General features: G+C 39.4%; 1 protein-coding gene across 3 annotated transcripts in view; it reads left to right on the top strand.

The window, feature by feature from the left end:
* The window catches only part of LOC111579185 (SLIT-ROBO Rho GTPase-activating protein 3-like), a 34,981-nt gene that overhangs the window by 7,147 nt on the left and 10,391 nt on the right, over positions 1-17,443 (top strand). For all 3 annotated transcript variants that reach the window (XM_035955490.2, XM_023286357.3, XM_023286358.3), the window contains exons 2-11: positions 517-712; positions 6,036-6,198; positions 7,820-7,882; positions 11,315-11,506; positions 11,817-11,945; positions 12,054-12,275; positions 12,387-12,488; positions 14,853-15,050; positions 15,177-15,261; positions 16,619-16,646. In XM_035955490.2, the coding sequence (XP_035811383.2) occupies positions 517-712; positions 6,036-6,198; positions 7,820-7,882; positions 11,315-11,506; positions 11,817-11,945; positions 12,054-12,275; positions 12,387-12,488; positions 14,853-15,050; positions 15,177-15,261; positions 16,619-16,646 (1,378 nt within the window). The remainder of the gene's footprint in view (positions 1-516; positions 713-6,035; positions 6,199-7,819; positions 7,883-11,314; positions 11,507-11,816; positions 11,946-12,053; positions 12,276-12,386; positions 12,489-14,852; positions 15,051-15,176; positions 15,262-16,618; positions 16,647-17,443) is intronic.

Raw genomic sequence — 17,443 nt, 5'->3', positions numbered from 1 at the left:
ACAATTTTCCAGACCTCATACACAGAAACCACAGTAATCTTGTAATCAAAAGAATGCTTGCAAATTGTTTTTTTCAAGACAAACTTCTCTGAAGGCTCGCTCAGCACAATGCATTTTGAGATGCTGACCTATTTTATATTTTCCCTGCTGTCTGCTGCAATCATCAGACATGCATCTCATATGCACGTGTGCTACCCCAGCATTTAGACACCCCCACACCCCCTCCCTCCCACTACACACACAAACACACACTTAGACACTGCAGACAAATGCACTTTGACATCCAGTTTTATCCAATTATGATGACTTTCTTCTTTTATTAGTGCTTGTGCTGGCTCCACTGTATCCTCACATATTTGTATTTACATGCTTTGCTCAATCCGCTGCTGAATGACTGTGGGTTTAATGCTGACCTGCAGCAGTGTTTGGCAGGCAGAAGTGAGGCCCAGCATGTAAGCCCACTCTCCCAGAGAGACTTTATTTAATCTGAAGACGGTCTCTCTTTTTGACTTGCAGAGATCCGTAACCAGCTGGTGGAGCAGTTCCGTTGTCTGGAACAGCAGTCCGAATCCCGGCTGCAGCTGCTGCAGGACCTGCAGGAGTTCTTCCGCCGAAAGGCCGAGCTCCAGCTTGAGTACTCCAGAGGCCTGGACAAACTGGCCGAGCGCTACTCCGCCAAGATCCGCACCTCCAGAGAGCACCAGCACTTCAAGTGAGTTCCAACAGAGTCTGTAAAGCAGTGGAACGTCTGCGTCGAATTTGTCTGACTGATAAACAACTGCTACATATTCCATACTGATCACCGACACTGGATAGACAGATGAAAACAGACTGGAGGAAAGAGAGGGAGGATAAACAGCAAAAAGGAGAGGAGGGATGAAAGCAAAATAAATGACCTGAAATGAAGCCAGGGCCAAGGAAGCCTGTGGCCTCGGGCTGCTGTGCTTCTCCCAACTAGGTCAGACTCTTTATCCATCCCCCGTCTTCTCTCTGTGCCTGTCATTTCATTTCCATTCTCTAACAACTTCACACCAGACTTGTTACCCAAAGACTAATTTAGTTTCTCAATGGGCACAGAAAATGCATCAAAACTTCATTTAGGAATCTGGAGAAACAGACAAGGGGGGATATATTACTCAGACTGACTAAAACAGTTTTAACTGTATGTGAGATCAGTGGTCATGAAACAAACATACCCTGCAGCAGGCTGAGAAACTGCTTCTTATATGCCCACTTGAGCCTGCAGCAAAATCTGACTTTTATACTGTGTTCTGAGTGTAAAAGACAGGGCATGTCCATGTGGTTAATTAGAATCCATGACCATAAATAAAGGGAAATAAACAAATAATAGGAATGAGCTAAAGTGTATTTACTTGAAAAATTGTGCATAAATGTTTGCTGTTCAGCTTTGATAGAGGCTAGAAGATTAATGAATCAAACTACATTTGCACAGCTCTGTTGTTGCAATTCAGAGTGCTTTAAAGATCACGGAAAAGCTGATAAGACAAATTTGTGACTGATGCACATGAGAAATTGATATTACAACAACAATGAAACCAAAAATACAGTTGATCACACTAAAATTTTTAATTAAGCACTGGAAGTTCGATAAAAACAATTAAGTAGACGCTGAGTTAAACTGACATTCTAAAACCTGTCCTAAGCAGTGTTGGGTAAACAATGTAGAAATCAGACATTTCACATGTAGTACTACAGAACATATGGAATAGTAGATTCATGACAGTTATACGCTCATTCATGTGACCCGGCTGTGTCACTCAGGCATAACAAACACGTTGGTTTATTCAGGAGAGGTCTTTCCATCCCGCTTTCAGTCTCTCCAGCCAATTGGATGTAAAGCGTAATCATGTTGGAGGGCTCCCTGTCACTGTGACATTGATAAATGGAACATTACCTCTGAGGGAGACCCCTGTTTTAAAAAAAAAACAAAAACACTCACATTGCATGACTACTTACTACACCCCAGTACTGTCCCAGATTCTCCCGCGTCACATTAAATGGTCATCATTATGTCTGTCTGTCAGAGCTCGCTTCATACTTGCAGACTAAAACAATGTGACTAAGTCTTTATCATTAATAATACCATGCGACCTTTCCTCTGGAGTGACAGACTCAGAGCTTTTTTTCTTAAGCAAAACCTCGGTGCCCTCTTTTTTTCTTATCAGTAATTCTTTCAGATTTTAATTTCTGGGATCATATCAATTAAAGGAGCTGTCAGGAGGTTGTCGGGGAACATTTTTCAAACCTCCTACAGCAAAATATCCGCAAAAAAAATATTGAGAGGACACAACTTTGTGCATGCTTGAAAATACAATTTCTATCCAGTATGTTTCTCACTTGTTAGTGAGTGCAGTATGTGTCTGAATTGTCAGTAAACTCTAGTTCAGCAGAGTGTTGCGTTTATCTGATAAAGAGACCATGTTGCGAAACGGATATTGTTGTTCCCTTTGTAGGCTGTCAGGTACAAAACCTCCTTCTGTCATCTTCCATGAACAGTTCCACATCAAGCCCTCTGTGTCCTGAATCCTACTGTCTCATACTTATTCAAGAGCAGCCAACAGCCAAACATTTACATTCAGGTTGCTGCCATGCCATGTCCAAGATCAAACACCTGCTGTGCTTGAAAGGAGGCCTGTGGAGATAGTTTCGTCTTGTTTTTTTCCCCAAAGAGTTAAAGGATGAAAGCAAAAGCAAAAAAGGAGATGCTGATACCCAGCACTTCAGATTACCTTTAGGATTACATGAATACGTCCCTTTTAACTTTGTTCAGAACAACAGTCAAAAAGGTTTAAAGTTTGAGCTACTTTTTCCGACATTATTCATCCAGACAGAGGGATAGAATCAAACTTTTAACTATGATATTGAAGTGTGTGTGTATATATATATATATATATATATATATATATATATATATATATATATATATATATATATATATATATATATATATATATATATATATATATATATATATATATATATATATATATATATATATAAATAAAAAAAAACACTAAGCATGAAAAAGGGCAAATACCTCATTCTTACTGTACATGGGACAAAGACAGATGGTGTAAAAATCAGAGTTCATATGTGGACTAACTGAAGATATTGTAACTCCTGAGTGTAAGTAGCATAAGGCTGATGTCTTATTAAACTTCAGCATTATTATTGGATGCACTGAGGCAACTAAAATGGGGGCCATACCAGCTTCCTTCTTTGTTGTAGTGTGGAAGTCTAGCATTAACTCAAGATTAGAGTGAGCTCCTCTAAGACGGAAAAAACAGCCATAATTCAAAAAGAAAATGAAAGCATAAATACAATTCTCTAAGGATAAAAATGATCAAAGTTTTGATGCAGTTGACAGAAAACAAGTGAAGACTCATCTTTTAGTATGATCTTCAAAACTGAGATTAGAGTCAAAAATAACTTCAGTATTTCTGGTTCACATTGGAGGCAAAGATGCTATTGTGGATCTTTGTTTTAAATCAGCCAAGAGAGTCCAATCACAATAACAAAATATTATGACATAAATATATAGACAAGGAATGATCCAGACATGTGTTATGAAATGTCATATTTATAATGCTGCACAATGTTGAGAGCACATTAACCTGCATGTGATCTCAGCCTTAGAAGAAAATGAAATGGCCATGAATCTATATTACTTGACCAGGTGATAGCAATGAGGGGAAAAAAAGTCCAGAATATCACATTGAAGTTCCCATCGCTTAAAAATAGCAAAGGAGTTTGTAGAATCACCCGGAAACCGTACAGTTTGTGTTGTAGAAGCCAGAATCTTCAGTAAGACTGGATATTATTTGGACTGTAAGAGACTGGATGAGGACCACTTAGAATCATTTCAAATAAACAAATTAAATTATTATTATTCCTCATCCATGTGCCTGTTAGTTCTGTGTGTCACTAGCTGCATCTTCAGAAACCCTCTGCATTTCATATTGTAATATTGTATTGTTTCTAAATTATCTGTACATTAGTTTGGTCCGTTTATTGACTGTATGTTCTACGACTACTATCATTGTATACTGCTTGAAAAAATGCCTGTCAGAGATGCAGATTGCTGAATTGCTGATACTTTACTAGGGTCATCACCTCATCACTCGTATTTGTTTAATTCATCTTTCCTGAGTTTATTGCTTTAGGTTTATGATGGTCAGTTGTTGCAACTTTGCAACTCAGTGGCATTACGAACATCAGTGACATCTCATGATAGCCATGAATTCTACCTTTTAAAACAGTGGAATAGTCATTTATGGGGTAGGTGGTAGCACCTGACTGTATATACTAACAGTTTATGAATCACTCCATAGCAACCTATTGTGTGTGTGATATGTAGATGCAAATCAGTAGAGATGGCTATCTAAGTTTAAAGTGCCTTTTAAATGTCCTCTTCCCTGTCAGCAAAGATATGCAAACAATTAACATCATTCATCTTAACTTCAGTCTTCTCTTTTCATAAATCAGTAAAGGAGAAGCGAACTTGGATTTGGTTTGATTCCCAGCACGTGCCATCTATTGGCTGACAGCAAAATGTGTTTATAGACACCGCTTTTAAGCAGACTGTACAGTACAAGTAATATGATACAGCTTTTATATACAGTGCCTATAAAAAGTATTCACCCCTTTTGGATGTTGTCTCTTCATATTGGTTTTCAACACTGAACCATTATCAGTTTAATTTGTATTCCCACCTTTAAAATGACTCACCTAATTCAACACAGGTACAGTTAGTTGGTGCTAGAAGTCATAAAGTTATTGAAATTTAGATTATGTGAGTGCAGTGAATGTGTCTCAAGTGATTTTAGTTAGACTCCTGTATCTGGAAGGACCAGTCAGTGGTGAATCAAGATTCCTGACTATAACTATAACATGAAGGCAAAAGTACACTTTAAGCAACTTCATGAAAAGGTTATTGAAAAGCACAAGTCAGGGGATGGATACAAAAAAACAGGCTGTCCCCAAAAACTGACTGACTGCAAGAAAGAAGCTAGTGAGGCCACCACAACACCTATGACTCCTCTGAAGAAGTAACAAGCATCTGCAGTTGAAATAGGTGAGGCTATACATACGACTGTTGCTTGAATTCTTCACCAGTTAAGGCTTTATGGGATTGGCAAAGAGGATATCATTTTTGAAAAAGCTTATACTGAATCTTGACTAGAGTTCATCAGAAGGTCTGTGGGAGACTCTGAAGTCACCTGGAAGAAACTTGTTTGACCTGATGAGACCAAAACTGAGCTCTTTGGCTTTGTTTGGTGGACACCAAACACTGCACATCATTACAAACACACCATCCCACTGTGAAGCACTGTGCTGAATAATAGCTTGTAACTCCTTCAGAGAAATCATAGGTGTCTCAGTCTCCTCCCACATTACGCTGACTGTGATTTAGCGTTAAAAAAGCAAAACATGGAGAAAATGTCCAAGAGGAGTTAATCGTTTACATAGGCACTGTATGTAGTCACATTTGTTTGAAGTTAGGACTAAAATGTTTTCTACAGACAAAAGACAAGTAGAAAAAGACAAACGGCTCTTTAGAGTGAGGATAATTGAACTCACATGCTCTCTTGAGCAAAGAGGCTGTCAGCATGCCTTCTATGTGTGTGCCTGCCAAAAAGTGTGTTAGTAAACTGTACAACTGCCTCCTTTTTAGTTGATTCCTCACCACATGTGCAGTGACCTCCTGATCTCTAACATGTAAAGCCCCAGAGCTGGTACCAGATGATAGAGCTGAAGATTTGTGCAGTAAGAAAGTCTTCATGGACATGCAAGTGCTCAAGTGCCAAATGCTTTGCTCAAAGCTGAAATCATTCATGCACCATTTGATATGGGTATTTGCTGCTTTTTTACTTGGTGTTGCAGCTAATAGTTAAAATTATCCAGTTCAGGTTGGGTAGTCTGAAATTACAGTTAAGCATTAAGTGTCGCTTGGAGCCTTTATTCAGTAGTTGCCGTATTTACATGCTAACAAAGTCTTCCCCATGCTGTTTCAGAAAAGACCAAAATCTCCTGTCCACTGTGAACTGCTGGTATTTGGTGCTGGACCAGACGCGTCGGGAGAGCAGAGACCACGCCACTCTCAGCGACATCTACAACAACAACGTCATTGTCCGTTTGGCACACGTGGGCGAGGATGTCATCAGACTTTTCAAAAAGGTCAGAATCAGACTTAAATGGATGCAGGCTTGCAACCCTGACCGTTACTAACGCACACAGCCACAGCACTCATCTGCTCAAATCGCATGACTGATTCCCACAGCTGGGAACTTAATGCCACACCAACAGCAACATAGATGTAGGACACATAAATGTCAGGATATTCAGCATATTTCATGGCATGTGGTCATCAAACATGATCATTTTTTTGACAGCTAATCTGAGACGATTTTTGTTCACGTAATTAGGTTTGCCATGTAATTTTCTCTTGATGTTTCTACTAATATTTAATCAGTACTCTAATTATTGTACACCTTTTGCATGCAAAATTGTCCCAGATACATTTTACAATAGCTTTGCCACTAGGTTTATCAGTCTTTTGCAACTTTAGCTACATAATTTTGCACCACTTACAGTAAACCTTTTATTATTTTTAAAGTTTCTACATAAAGCTTATCACATTTGTTGAGAGCTTCCTTTTCTCTTTCTAATCTCTCTTGTTCATCATGTCTTTCGCCATTCTACATGTCATGCTCAGTTTACTTCCATGTAGATTGTTTTTACTCTATTTACGCCACAACAGTTTTGCTATCCCTCCTCTTGCTCATTTTTATTTCTCACCAAATTCACTTGAAATAGGTCTTACCATAGAATGCGTTTTGCAAAATTGTTCTTCTTAGTCTCATAATGTGTATACTTATGGTATAAGAGTAGCTGTGGAAAAGCTGCTGTGGTGAACAAACTACTTTGGGATTTTAGTTCAGTATTGTTTGACAGTAGCAGGAGTCTACAGTAATTTATGCCCTCTAGGCGGCTCTGCACTCTTACGACGGAAGCCTTGACTACAGTGGGATGGCTTGTGGCCAGCTCAAAGAAAAGCACTAATAACTGCTTGCAGAAAAACTCCCTTTGCAAAAGTTAGCTCAAATTGTGCCAAAGTTCTCCACAACAATAATTCTGTTATGTTCAAGCATCTTGGTTCAGCTGCAGTGCAATCTCGATGTTAATAAATTACACACGCTCAGAAGGGAATGAATCAACTCTGGCTTTCGTTAAGACAAAGTTAATATTTACTGAATAGGCTGAAGTTTAATTCTTCTCACATGTGAAAATGCAAGGTTGCTGTTTTGACAAGTGGTCCCTGAGAGGTGACAAAAAAACAGGATTGACTGGGCTAAGCGTCGCTCCATATCCCCTCAACAGGATTTCCAGAGTCACTCTCCACTGGCAACATTCCTCCTCTTGGGCTATAAGCCCTATTGTGGGACATGTCCAATTCATCATAGGCTCTTATCCCCTGTAACTGAGCTGAAACTGGGACTCCATGGGAAATGTTCTGCAGCTACTGCACTGTTCTATTTTTGTCTGCATGAGCACTTTGGGCATTGTATTAGATCTTTTCTGGTGCAGAGTAATGACAGCATTTCAGCGCCTGCTGACATCCCTCACATAAAAAATAAAACTGGCACACAGCCTTCAAGTTTTTCACATGCGGGAAACAGCAGTTCTGTTAAGCAACCCAGTTATCAGTCTTAGATGCTTGAATTCCTGTCTTCGTTTCTCCTTTAAATGTGGTATTGTTTCCACCTATAAAACTGTCACCTGTCTTTCTCCTTTACAGAGTAAAGACATTGGGGTGCAGATGCACGAAGAGTTAGTGAAAGTCACCAATGAACTCTACACAGTGAGTCAAACAAACATCATTGTCCTTGCTTACCTAACATTTCTGTGTGTGTAAAATTCTTTTTTGTTTTGCTTTTCTCTTGTGCTGGCTGCCTGTGTCATATCAATCCTAAAGCCAGGTTTTTTCAGATCTAAACCTGTAACCTGTGAAGCAGCTGGCCTGACACTGCACATAGCAGATATGCCTTATCAGCAGAGCAACCCTTAACAGGTCATTTCTTCCTTCTCCTGAGGTCGTGAAAGGAGAAAATTTACATTCTTCCTCCCTCTGTGAATTTCTGCATCATTTGAAGGAGAGAGTGTTCTTGCCCCTAGCTGTGCTTCAAGCATACTCAGCAGTCTGTTTTGCAGAGGTGCACTGTGCTCACAGCAAACATGAGCTGCTGTAATATTTTCAGCTAATATTACATGTAATCAGATACATCTGCTTGTGTGCTGTGGTAACAGTTGTCAGGTTTTGTGGATTGTCATATGTTGTCCTCTCATATAGAACGTTGGTCACTTGGAAACGCCTGTGCATTGATACAAAACACTGAACGCGCAGACATGGACTGTGTTTTGGTGTAGATAGAAAACATCTGTGTTCATCGATGCTGCAACTTCATTTGGCTGCAGAAAATGAATTGATACAGTGATATCATCTGCTGTATGTGGTACGCAGTACAACAAACACACCAGAGTTTATTCCTCTGGGTCTTATTGCTCAGTGATACCATGATCTTTAGTTATTAATTCAACAGCCAACTTGAGAAAAGATGATTCAAAATATGCAGCTTGAAAAATACTCATTTAAACTATATAGAAATAGCTTAAATTGAACGCAACAAACACAACTAAGGAAAGTCTACAAGTTTCTTAGGGAAAACAGAAAAAGAGCAAGATTTGAACCTGAATATCCTAAATCTAAATAGTAATCGGAATAAATACAGCAGGCATAACAATATGTTTCATACGTCTTAAAATATTTCCATTGTAAACAAGCCGAGTCACACTTACATACTCTTTTAGATTTGCAGTAGTTTTCATTTTAAATTAAGTGTAATTGCAGAATTTAGTGTACTGGATAAAAACAACCATGTCTCAAACACACTTATTTTAGTATACCTACAGTACTACTCTATTTTTTATAGGTTTTTATTTTATTGATTTTAGTTTTTTAATTTCACTTTTTGCTGATTGTGAGACTCAACCTTTGGCAACTTTCTGCACATTTAATCACTTGCCTTCCATCTGAGTTGTTATTGGGTAAATACTACCGGTGATCAATCAGAGATAATTGGAAAATCTTGGGCAAGGTTGGGTCTGTTCATTAAAGGTCTTTTATCACTGTTCTGTAAAAAACTGTAATTGCACCTTACTTTGAAAGTTCCCATAATACTTTTAATTGAAATATTTGAAGTTCTAATTTGATTTCTTTTCCAAAGAACTGGAAGAGAAGACAAACAAAAAGCAGTTCATTGCTGCTAAAATCTTTTTTTTTTTTTTTGCATTTTTTTGCAAATTGCAGTTTGTTTATAGAATAGAATTTACTTTACAAAATAAAATATGACCTAGTATCAGAAGCCTTTCAGTGTTGACTGATAGTCTTTTACACTCATAAAATTATATTTGAGCTGAGTGAATGTGGAGCAAATCACAAATAGATTGGAAGGTAGAATACTGGCATTGATACACTATAAACCATGTGAAAAATATCCTCACATGTAACATTATACAGCCCGTTTAACATTACTGCTATACTTGTATTGATTTTTCCTCTCTCTGATTCATGCATTATTAAATGCCTGTCTGCAGCTCCCACACACAGCATAAGGAACAGCAGGAACCTGTTCAACTTTGGGATTGATAAAGTTATCTGTGGCTTAAACTAAATGTTTCATTTGGTTATTTTACAAGTTTTGCTTTAAACTAAGTTTCTTCCAGCTCATCTCTGCTGCTAACTTTAAGTGAAAATTGAGTAGCTTGTTGTTTTGTACGTAGCAGAGAAGGTTGCTCACTGTCACTTTGTAACCTCCTTCCTCTCCTGCTGATCGATCTCACTGTCCTTTGCACGTCCAGTTCAGTCGGGGTTGCTAGGAAACCAGAACTTGAGAACCAGTGATGGAGAAGCAGTTGTATACTTTTGCTGTTGATTCAGGGTTGCTGGCTAAACATTTACATGCCGTCTCTTCGATAACACCGTGAATCTCACAGGTGGGAGTGTAGATTTTTTTTGGACAAGTAACATACAGTCAATGCTTGACATCGCTGGGATCTTGTTTTATTGTGTTACGCTGTGGTGAAGACACTAAAGCATAACAATACAGACACACCCAGCACAAAAACACCTCCAGCTCAGTTGGGAAATGCCATTAAAAAATATGACTCTCTTATGAGCACGATGAGTAATCTTCACGCCCTCGTGTTTACATTTGTGATGAGCAGAAGTATTCAGGGTTCACATGGGTTCATATGTAACTGCTTGAGAAAAAAAGGTATTGGCTTTACTTCATCATACTCTGATCATAAGGTTATGAACATAATAATCTGAACATTTTATTTAACGTCTACATAAATTACACTAATGTGGAGTAAATTGGAGAATATTGACAATGTTTTATACATCAATTATTGAAACGATAGTCACTTTTTTCCATTTATTTTCTCGGTTTTACCCCTCTTTGTCAAAAGGACATGAAATTTTTTGCAAGGCGTCATTAACCTCAGCTCTAAAATACTCATCAGTCATTGCATAGCTTAATCAACAAGTCCCTCTGTTATGCAGAACTGACGAAATGAGAAATGATAGGCTGAAAAATTTAAGGTGTGGTTTGCTTGACATCACATGAAGCTTTACCCTGCAGTTAAATGACGTATTAGTGTAATATTTCAGCATGTGACTCCGGTTGCACGGTTGTGAATGTGTTAGCACTCCCACCTCACAGTTAGAAGTTGTGTGTTCAAACCTGCTGCTCAGCTGGGGTCTTTCTGTGGCTACATGGGTTTCTAGCTTCCTCCCACATCCAGGTCAATTGGTAATCCTAATTCTGCTGTGGGCGTGAGTGTGAGCGTGCAGGGTTGTCGGTCTTTTTGTGTTAGCTCTCTGATAGACAAGTATCCAGGGTGCACTCAGCCTCTTGCTCATTGTCAGCAGGATAAGCTGTAGCGCCCTGCGACCCTCTACAGGATAAAGCATGTATAGCTGAAGAATAGATAGATGGATGGATTCTAGGAGATGGATATCAATGTCAAAAAATAAATTACAAAACTGCTGTAGATATCAACATCGCCCTATGCATGTGGTCTGTATCATTATGTTCAACAAGCTGTATGTTTAAATAACAGAATGCAGCTTCTTCATCAAAGTCGCATCCTTTTTACCAAATACTTGGCACTTGCACTGTAATGTCCTTCACAATGAGCAAAGTCTGAGGTTTACTCTATGTTCCCACAGGTGATGAAGACGTACCACATGTACCACACCGAGAGTCTCAGTGCTGAGAGCAAGCTGAAAGAGGCAGAAAAGCAGGAAGAGAAGCACATCGGCAAGGCTAATGACATCAGTACCAGCCTCCTGCGTTATGGTCATGATGATCGTCCACAGCGACGGAGTTCTGTAAAGAAAATGGAGAAAATGAAGGAGAAGGTCTGTTTGTGCTGACATTTCTATGTACGCTGAATGTGATGTACATTATAGGCAGTGCAGCTACACTTAAGCGCAAAAAATCTGTAAATGCATTTGTAATGAAAGTGTCGTATTTCACTCGTTTCTGTAGAAATGATATCAGACGTGCCGTTACAAGAAACAAGTCTGTACATTGTGCAGTGTTTATTACATATATTGACAGATTACACAAGATAAAATCAGTTTATCGTAGTAATGTTTTCTTTGAGCACATTAGGAAGCCATTTTGATCTTGCACTGATGGTACTTTCTCTTCCTCTTCTCTCCCTAGAGACAAGCCAAGTACTCTGAAAACAAGCTGAAATGCACAAAGGCCCGCAATGACTATCTTCTCAATCTGGCAGCTACCAATGCCCTGGTGGCCAAATACTACATCCACGACGTCTCAGACATGATAGATGTAAGTTGACTCCCTTCTGTCCCAGTGCTTTTCTTTGCAGCTTCAGCAGCAGACTTTTTTTTATTGATTTATAATGAATAAATAATGATTTTTACTTCTTGTGTTCAGTGTTGTGACTTAGGGTTCCATGCAAGCCTGGCACGTACCATGAGAACCTACCTGTCTGCAGAATATAGTCTGGAAACGTCTCGCCATGAAGGTTTGGACTTGTTAGAGGGAGCAGTGGATGCCATGGACATCAGAGGAGACAAGCTGAAGTTCATGGACACACACAGCCAGATCTTTTGTCCTCCAGCACGCTTTGACTATCAGCCACACATGGGGGATGAGGTGAGCCAAAAGAGAGGGATAGAGATGGAAGAATGGTTTGTCTGTAGGTTTTAACTCTCATTATGTGCGTAGTCCTCTATGCTAAACCATCCCTTTCTTTCTTAATCCTAGGTGTGCCAGGTGAGTGCACAGCAGCCTGTCCAGACAGAGCTCTTGATGCGTTACCACCAGCTGCAGTCTCGCCTGGCTACACTCAAGATAGAAAATGAAGAGGTGAGAGGTTCCGTGCACACAAATCTTAAAGGGATCCAGTGTCAGCGGTTCTTTTTAAAATGACGCAAGCTCACTCCAAGTGTTATTCACAGCAATGTGCTTCTGTAGAGAGAGGCAAACGTGGCCAAGTATACTGAGTTATTCATGTACAATCACTCATTTTTACTGCACATAACCGACACACGTCATCTCACCGTCAGTTTACAAGCACCAACAGCACAAGATTAAACACGCACAAGGTGTTGAAAATTTGTTTATGTTAGTAGACGAATGTAAGTAATAGTGATGTTTATTATTTGCTGTGTGAAATAACACCTCTGCCCCTTTACCTTAAAGATCACTGTTTTGTTTTATTTCATTAAAATGCATTAACATTTATGCCGATATAATGAGAGGCAGCCTTTGTGGTCCACTGCTGCTAGAAAATGCCACAGAAACTCTGCCAGACTGCATATGTGGCATCATGATTAGGATGAAAAACATAATTTCAGACAAGAAAGATGAAAAGAAGTTTCAGAATAGAACAGAGAAACTGTTATTGGGAAAAATTATTTAATTGTTTAAAGTATAAATATTAAAAACTGTTGGGTAGCATGATCAAAATTGTGAAGTCACATGTAAAAATACAGAAGCCACTGCCTGTCATTGCATTATTGCAAAATACTGTGCTATGAAATGGATGTCTTATCAATCAAACCATCAGCTAAGTGTTACCACATGGAGAAAAACAGGAAGACGACTCAGAGATGCATATCTGGTGGTCTTTATGCAGAACAGTCTATGAAATGATGCAATATTAAAATGGGCATTGGAGAATGAATCTAATTCTAGACACTATTTTATAGAAATAGTCCAGCAGTTGGTGTTGTGCAAATTGTTTCCCTCTTTCCATTAAATTTGTAGTTAGCAGCAGTCTGAAGCTCGTTAATTAATATGCAGCTTGTTTGTTTAATTCTTACAAAAGCCACAGTGGGCGGAAGGAGTAAGTTGCCGTTTTACTTGCAGTTTTCGCCAGATGCAGTGACTTCCTGGAATACGGAAGCCATAGTCCAGCATATATCTAGCCATAAAACCATCTATCCATCCATCTATTATCTATACACTGCTTAATCCTCATTAGGGTCATGGGAGGGCTGGAGTCTATCCCAGCTGACTTAGGGTGAAGTCATATACAGACAAACAATCACACTCGCATTCACACCTATGGACAATTTAGAATAATCACTTAACCTTAGCATGATTTTGGACTGTGGGAGCACACATGCACAGGGAGAACATGCAAACTCCATGTAGAAAGATCCCAGGAAGGCCAGAACACGATACGGGTATTTTCTCGCTGCAAGGCGACAGTGCTAATCACTACACCACTGTGCAGCCCAGCCATAAAACCACAATTTTGTATTCATACTGATCTTTTTTTGTGCAGATTAAACGTCTAAGATATATTGTGTTAAATTGTAAGTTTTACATTTGCTGCTGTTGGAGGTAGCTTTATAGTACAGACGTGAAAATGGTATCCATCGTCTGTTTTAGCTCTCTGCAGAAAAATCAGTCTGTGCTCCAAAATGTAGAACTGCCCCTTTAGGAAATGTAGCACACAAAAACAGAGAATTTGAAATACTGCATCTCTCTCCAAGCCCTCCAAAACATTTCTGCCATATTTAGAATGATCGCTCCTCAAAGGGCACGTATTTGTCTTATTTGCCATTTCACCTGAGGTGTTTTAATACCTGTGCTATATTTTAAACTGAGCTCGGCCCCCAACACCCTCACATCTGCCACACCAGCGCATTACAACAAACAGCCAGTCTTTAGACCTGTCACCCTGCATTTACATTCATCTTTAGTCTGACACTGATCTGTGGGGTCAGTCTCGTGCCTCCACCGGGGGTCACCCCTGACCTGCTGGCCTGGAGTCACCCAGGCCACCGTGACTCAAAGGCCTGTTTAAAGGTCACCAGTGTGTGCATATGTGTCAGTGTCTGTCTGTTATGAATATGGAAATGCACACTCCCTCCCTGTCTGGCTCACATGGAAGAAACACGGTTAATGTTTTATGTCACGATGCATCATGCTAGGAAGCTAATTACTCTGTTGCTTAGTGTGTGTCAGTCAGCCTGCTGTGCAAATGGCCCGCAGCAGTTTAATCTTAGACCTTGCTGCCTTGTTTACACCATAGCTTGTTTGTGACATTGAGAAGATGCATTTGAAAATGTGCACATTAGATATAGATATTTATTGTTGTTTTGTGCATACCAGTCGCCAGTCTCCTGCCTTTTTTATCATATGCATTTTCTCTCAGATTTACATGTTGTAATTGTGAATGTACTGTTAAATTAAAATGACATGCTGTGTTTGTGTCAGGTGAGGAAGACTCTTGACGCCACCATGCAGACCCTTCAGGACATGCTCACTGTGGAGGACTTTGATGTTTCCGAGGCCTTCCAGCACAGTCAGTCCACAGAGTCGGTCAAATCGGCTTCCTCTGACTCCTATATGAGCAAGGCAAACATCGCTAAGAGGCGAGCCAATCACCAAGAGACCGAGGGCTTCTACTTCACTGTGAGTTCTCGGGCAAATTCGAGTGCATAGACACCGCAGCATGGTGCATTTCTACACAGTATAACATGAAGTGAAACTAGAAAAAAACCCTGGTACTATTTGACTTTTTATCCATTTTATTTGCAGAAATACAAGGAGTATTTGAATGGCAGCAATCTCATTATCAAGTTGCAGGCTAAGCATGACCTTCTGAAGCAGACACTGGGAGAAGGTGAGAATTGTACTTGAAACTACTAGTTTGCCAACAACAGGAAAACATCAATACAGTATATCACTATCAGTTTAAGATTAAGTGTTTCCTAGCATGAGATAATGCTTGATATACATTTGGAGTTGCGTAGTATTTAGGAAAAAATCTGTTTTCTAATGAAATGCTATTCATTTTCAATTTGGAAATATCATACAAAAATATATCACCCTGTTTCAGTCATGTGGCAGCTCGACAGTTGGTCACTGGCTAAATAAAACCCTGCAATTCTCAATAAGACATGCTTTGCTTGAAGGCTACATTATGCCATTTCTGTTTAATGCACATTGATCTTAAACCAGTGAAGACATTGAAGCCTGAAGGATGACTGTCAGCATATATGTTTTCATACAATTATGTTGCTACTTCAGAATTTTGCAGCAATGTTGTTCTGGTTAAATATTGCTCTGTGAGTAATACAAAGGTTTCAGACTCTCTGAATCATAAATCATTATTAAGTTAATGGTGCAACTTGTGTCAGCATGCAGTAGGCATGGTGTGTTAAATACATTAATATTTGATAGATTTTGAAAATTAGATCATTGAAAGTAGAATGAAATACAGTATAACATTGCTATGTTACGTTGAAGTTGTCAGCTTGAATGTTTTTGCACCTAAAACCAGGTTGAAGGATAGAAAGACAGAAAAAACCCTGGACTACTAGTACTTTATTTGAAGGGTATTTCTTGTCGTGCTTTGTTCGTATATCCCTGATATGCAATATGCATTAACCTTTGTCAAAAGAGAGAAGAAAAATATGTTTGATGTCATCGTTTCTGCTTCATACTCACACAAGCGTCTGCTTTAAGGTTGGAATTATGTGTGTTTGACATAAAGAAGGATTGTGCTGGAAGCTGCTTCACACATGACTTGATCCCTGAACAAACATTTCTGATTGACTGATCAAAGTGAGGCCTTAATTTGGTTGCGTACAGAGAGATGTGTGTGTGCTAATGTGGTGCAGATATCAGGAAATCATCGCACTGTACAGATCAGCTCCCACAACCTCCCACTCTTGTTGCCCCTGGATACATTTTCACTTTGCAGAGAGAGTAGACAGGCCATACCCTTCTGGGGCTCTTGTGCCGTTTCTAGGGCGACCACTGAATGACCGCTGCCTGGCGGTGAGTCAAATGCAGCCATGGCGCTCACCCCATTCAGTCTGGCTGAATAGATGCCCGTTTTCTCATAACACCCCTTTCCGTCTCCATCTGCCAGCCTTGTATAGTCAGCCAGCACTCAACCATACCGCTAACTTCTGTGATTGTAAAACTAGCGTATACTAATTTAGTCTCTTTCTCTGCACTTTTTTTCCTACTAGGGGAGAGGGCTGAATATGGAACAACAAGGTAAGATGTCCAGAGACAAGACGGTGAATAAAGTAGCCGATGATGTGTAAAATCCTTCCTGTGTCCCTGGATTTGGCTTAAATGAGATCACAGTATGGGAATAGGAGTTTAGTCTCAACAGCTTTCTAATCTGTTGAACAATGGATTGGATCCACATTAGAAAAGGTGGTGCTCAGAGTTGTTTTGCCTCGTATTAATCTATAAAAATGTGTTAAGACTAAGAAATGAAATGTCAGTGAAATGAAAAATGCCCTGTTGTGGTTTTGTTTAAGCAAAACAATCCACTGAGAATAAAATGAACAAATATTGACAAGGCAGGCTCAGGACTAATGAAATACAAGTCTGGCTTTTACTGTGATTTATGGAACATTTCATAAAATGCTTGTACTGAATTTAGTGTGGGATAATTCCAGTAGTCACCGTTGCTGACTTTGTTTACATTTGCTACTGAGGGCCAATTTAAAAAATGGTTTGAGGAAATATGTACTCAAATTAGCTTTTTTTGCCAAATGTTAAATGAGAAGATTGTTACCACTCTTATGACTGGATGGTTTTGGTGCAAACCACATGAGCATAAATTCCTTAAAGCAGTGATTTGCTGGTTCGATTCCCAACCGACCTGGACCTTTACTGCATGCCATTCCCTTGCTCTCTTTCAACCCCGTTTTCAGCCTCCCTCTGCTGTCACTAATTAGTAAAAATTTAAAAAAATGTATAAAGTATGAACATTGAAGCTACAATGTTCAGGCCTTTAGCTTAACTTTGCATATGGTTTGGAAGTGAGGAAATAGCTAAAA

The sequence above is a fragment of the Amphiprion ocellaris genome, chromosome 5 (assembly GCF_022539595.1).
Source record: "Amphiprion ocellaris isolate individual 3 ecotype Okinawa chromosome 5, ASM2253959v1, whole genome shotgun sequence".
In the NCBI taxonomy this organism is placed as follows: Eukaryota; Metazoa; Chordata; class Actinopteri; family Pomacentridae; genus Amphiprion; species Amphiprion ocellaris.
The sequence above is the reverse complement of the archived record's forward strand: the minus strand, read 5'-3'. Positions and strand labels throughout refer to the sequence as shown.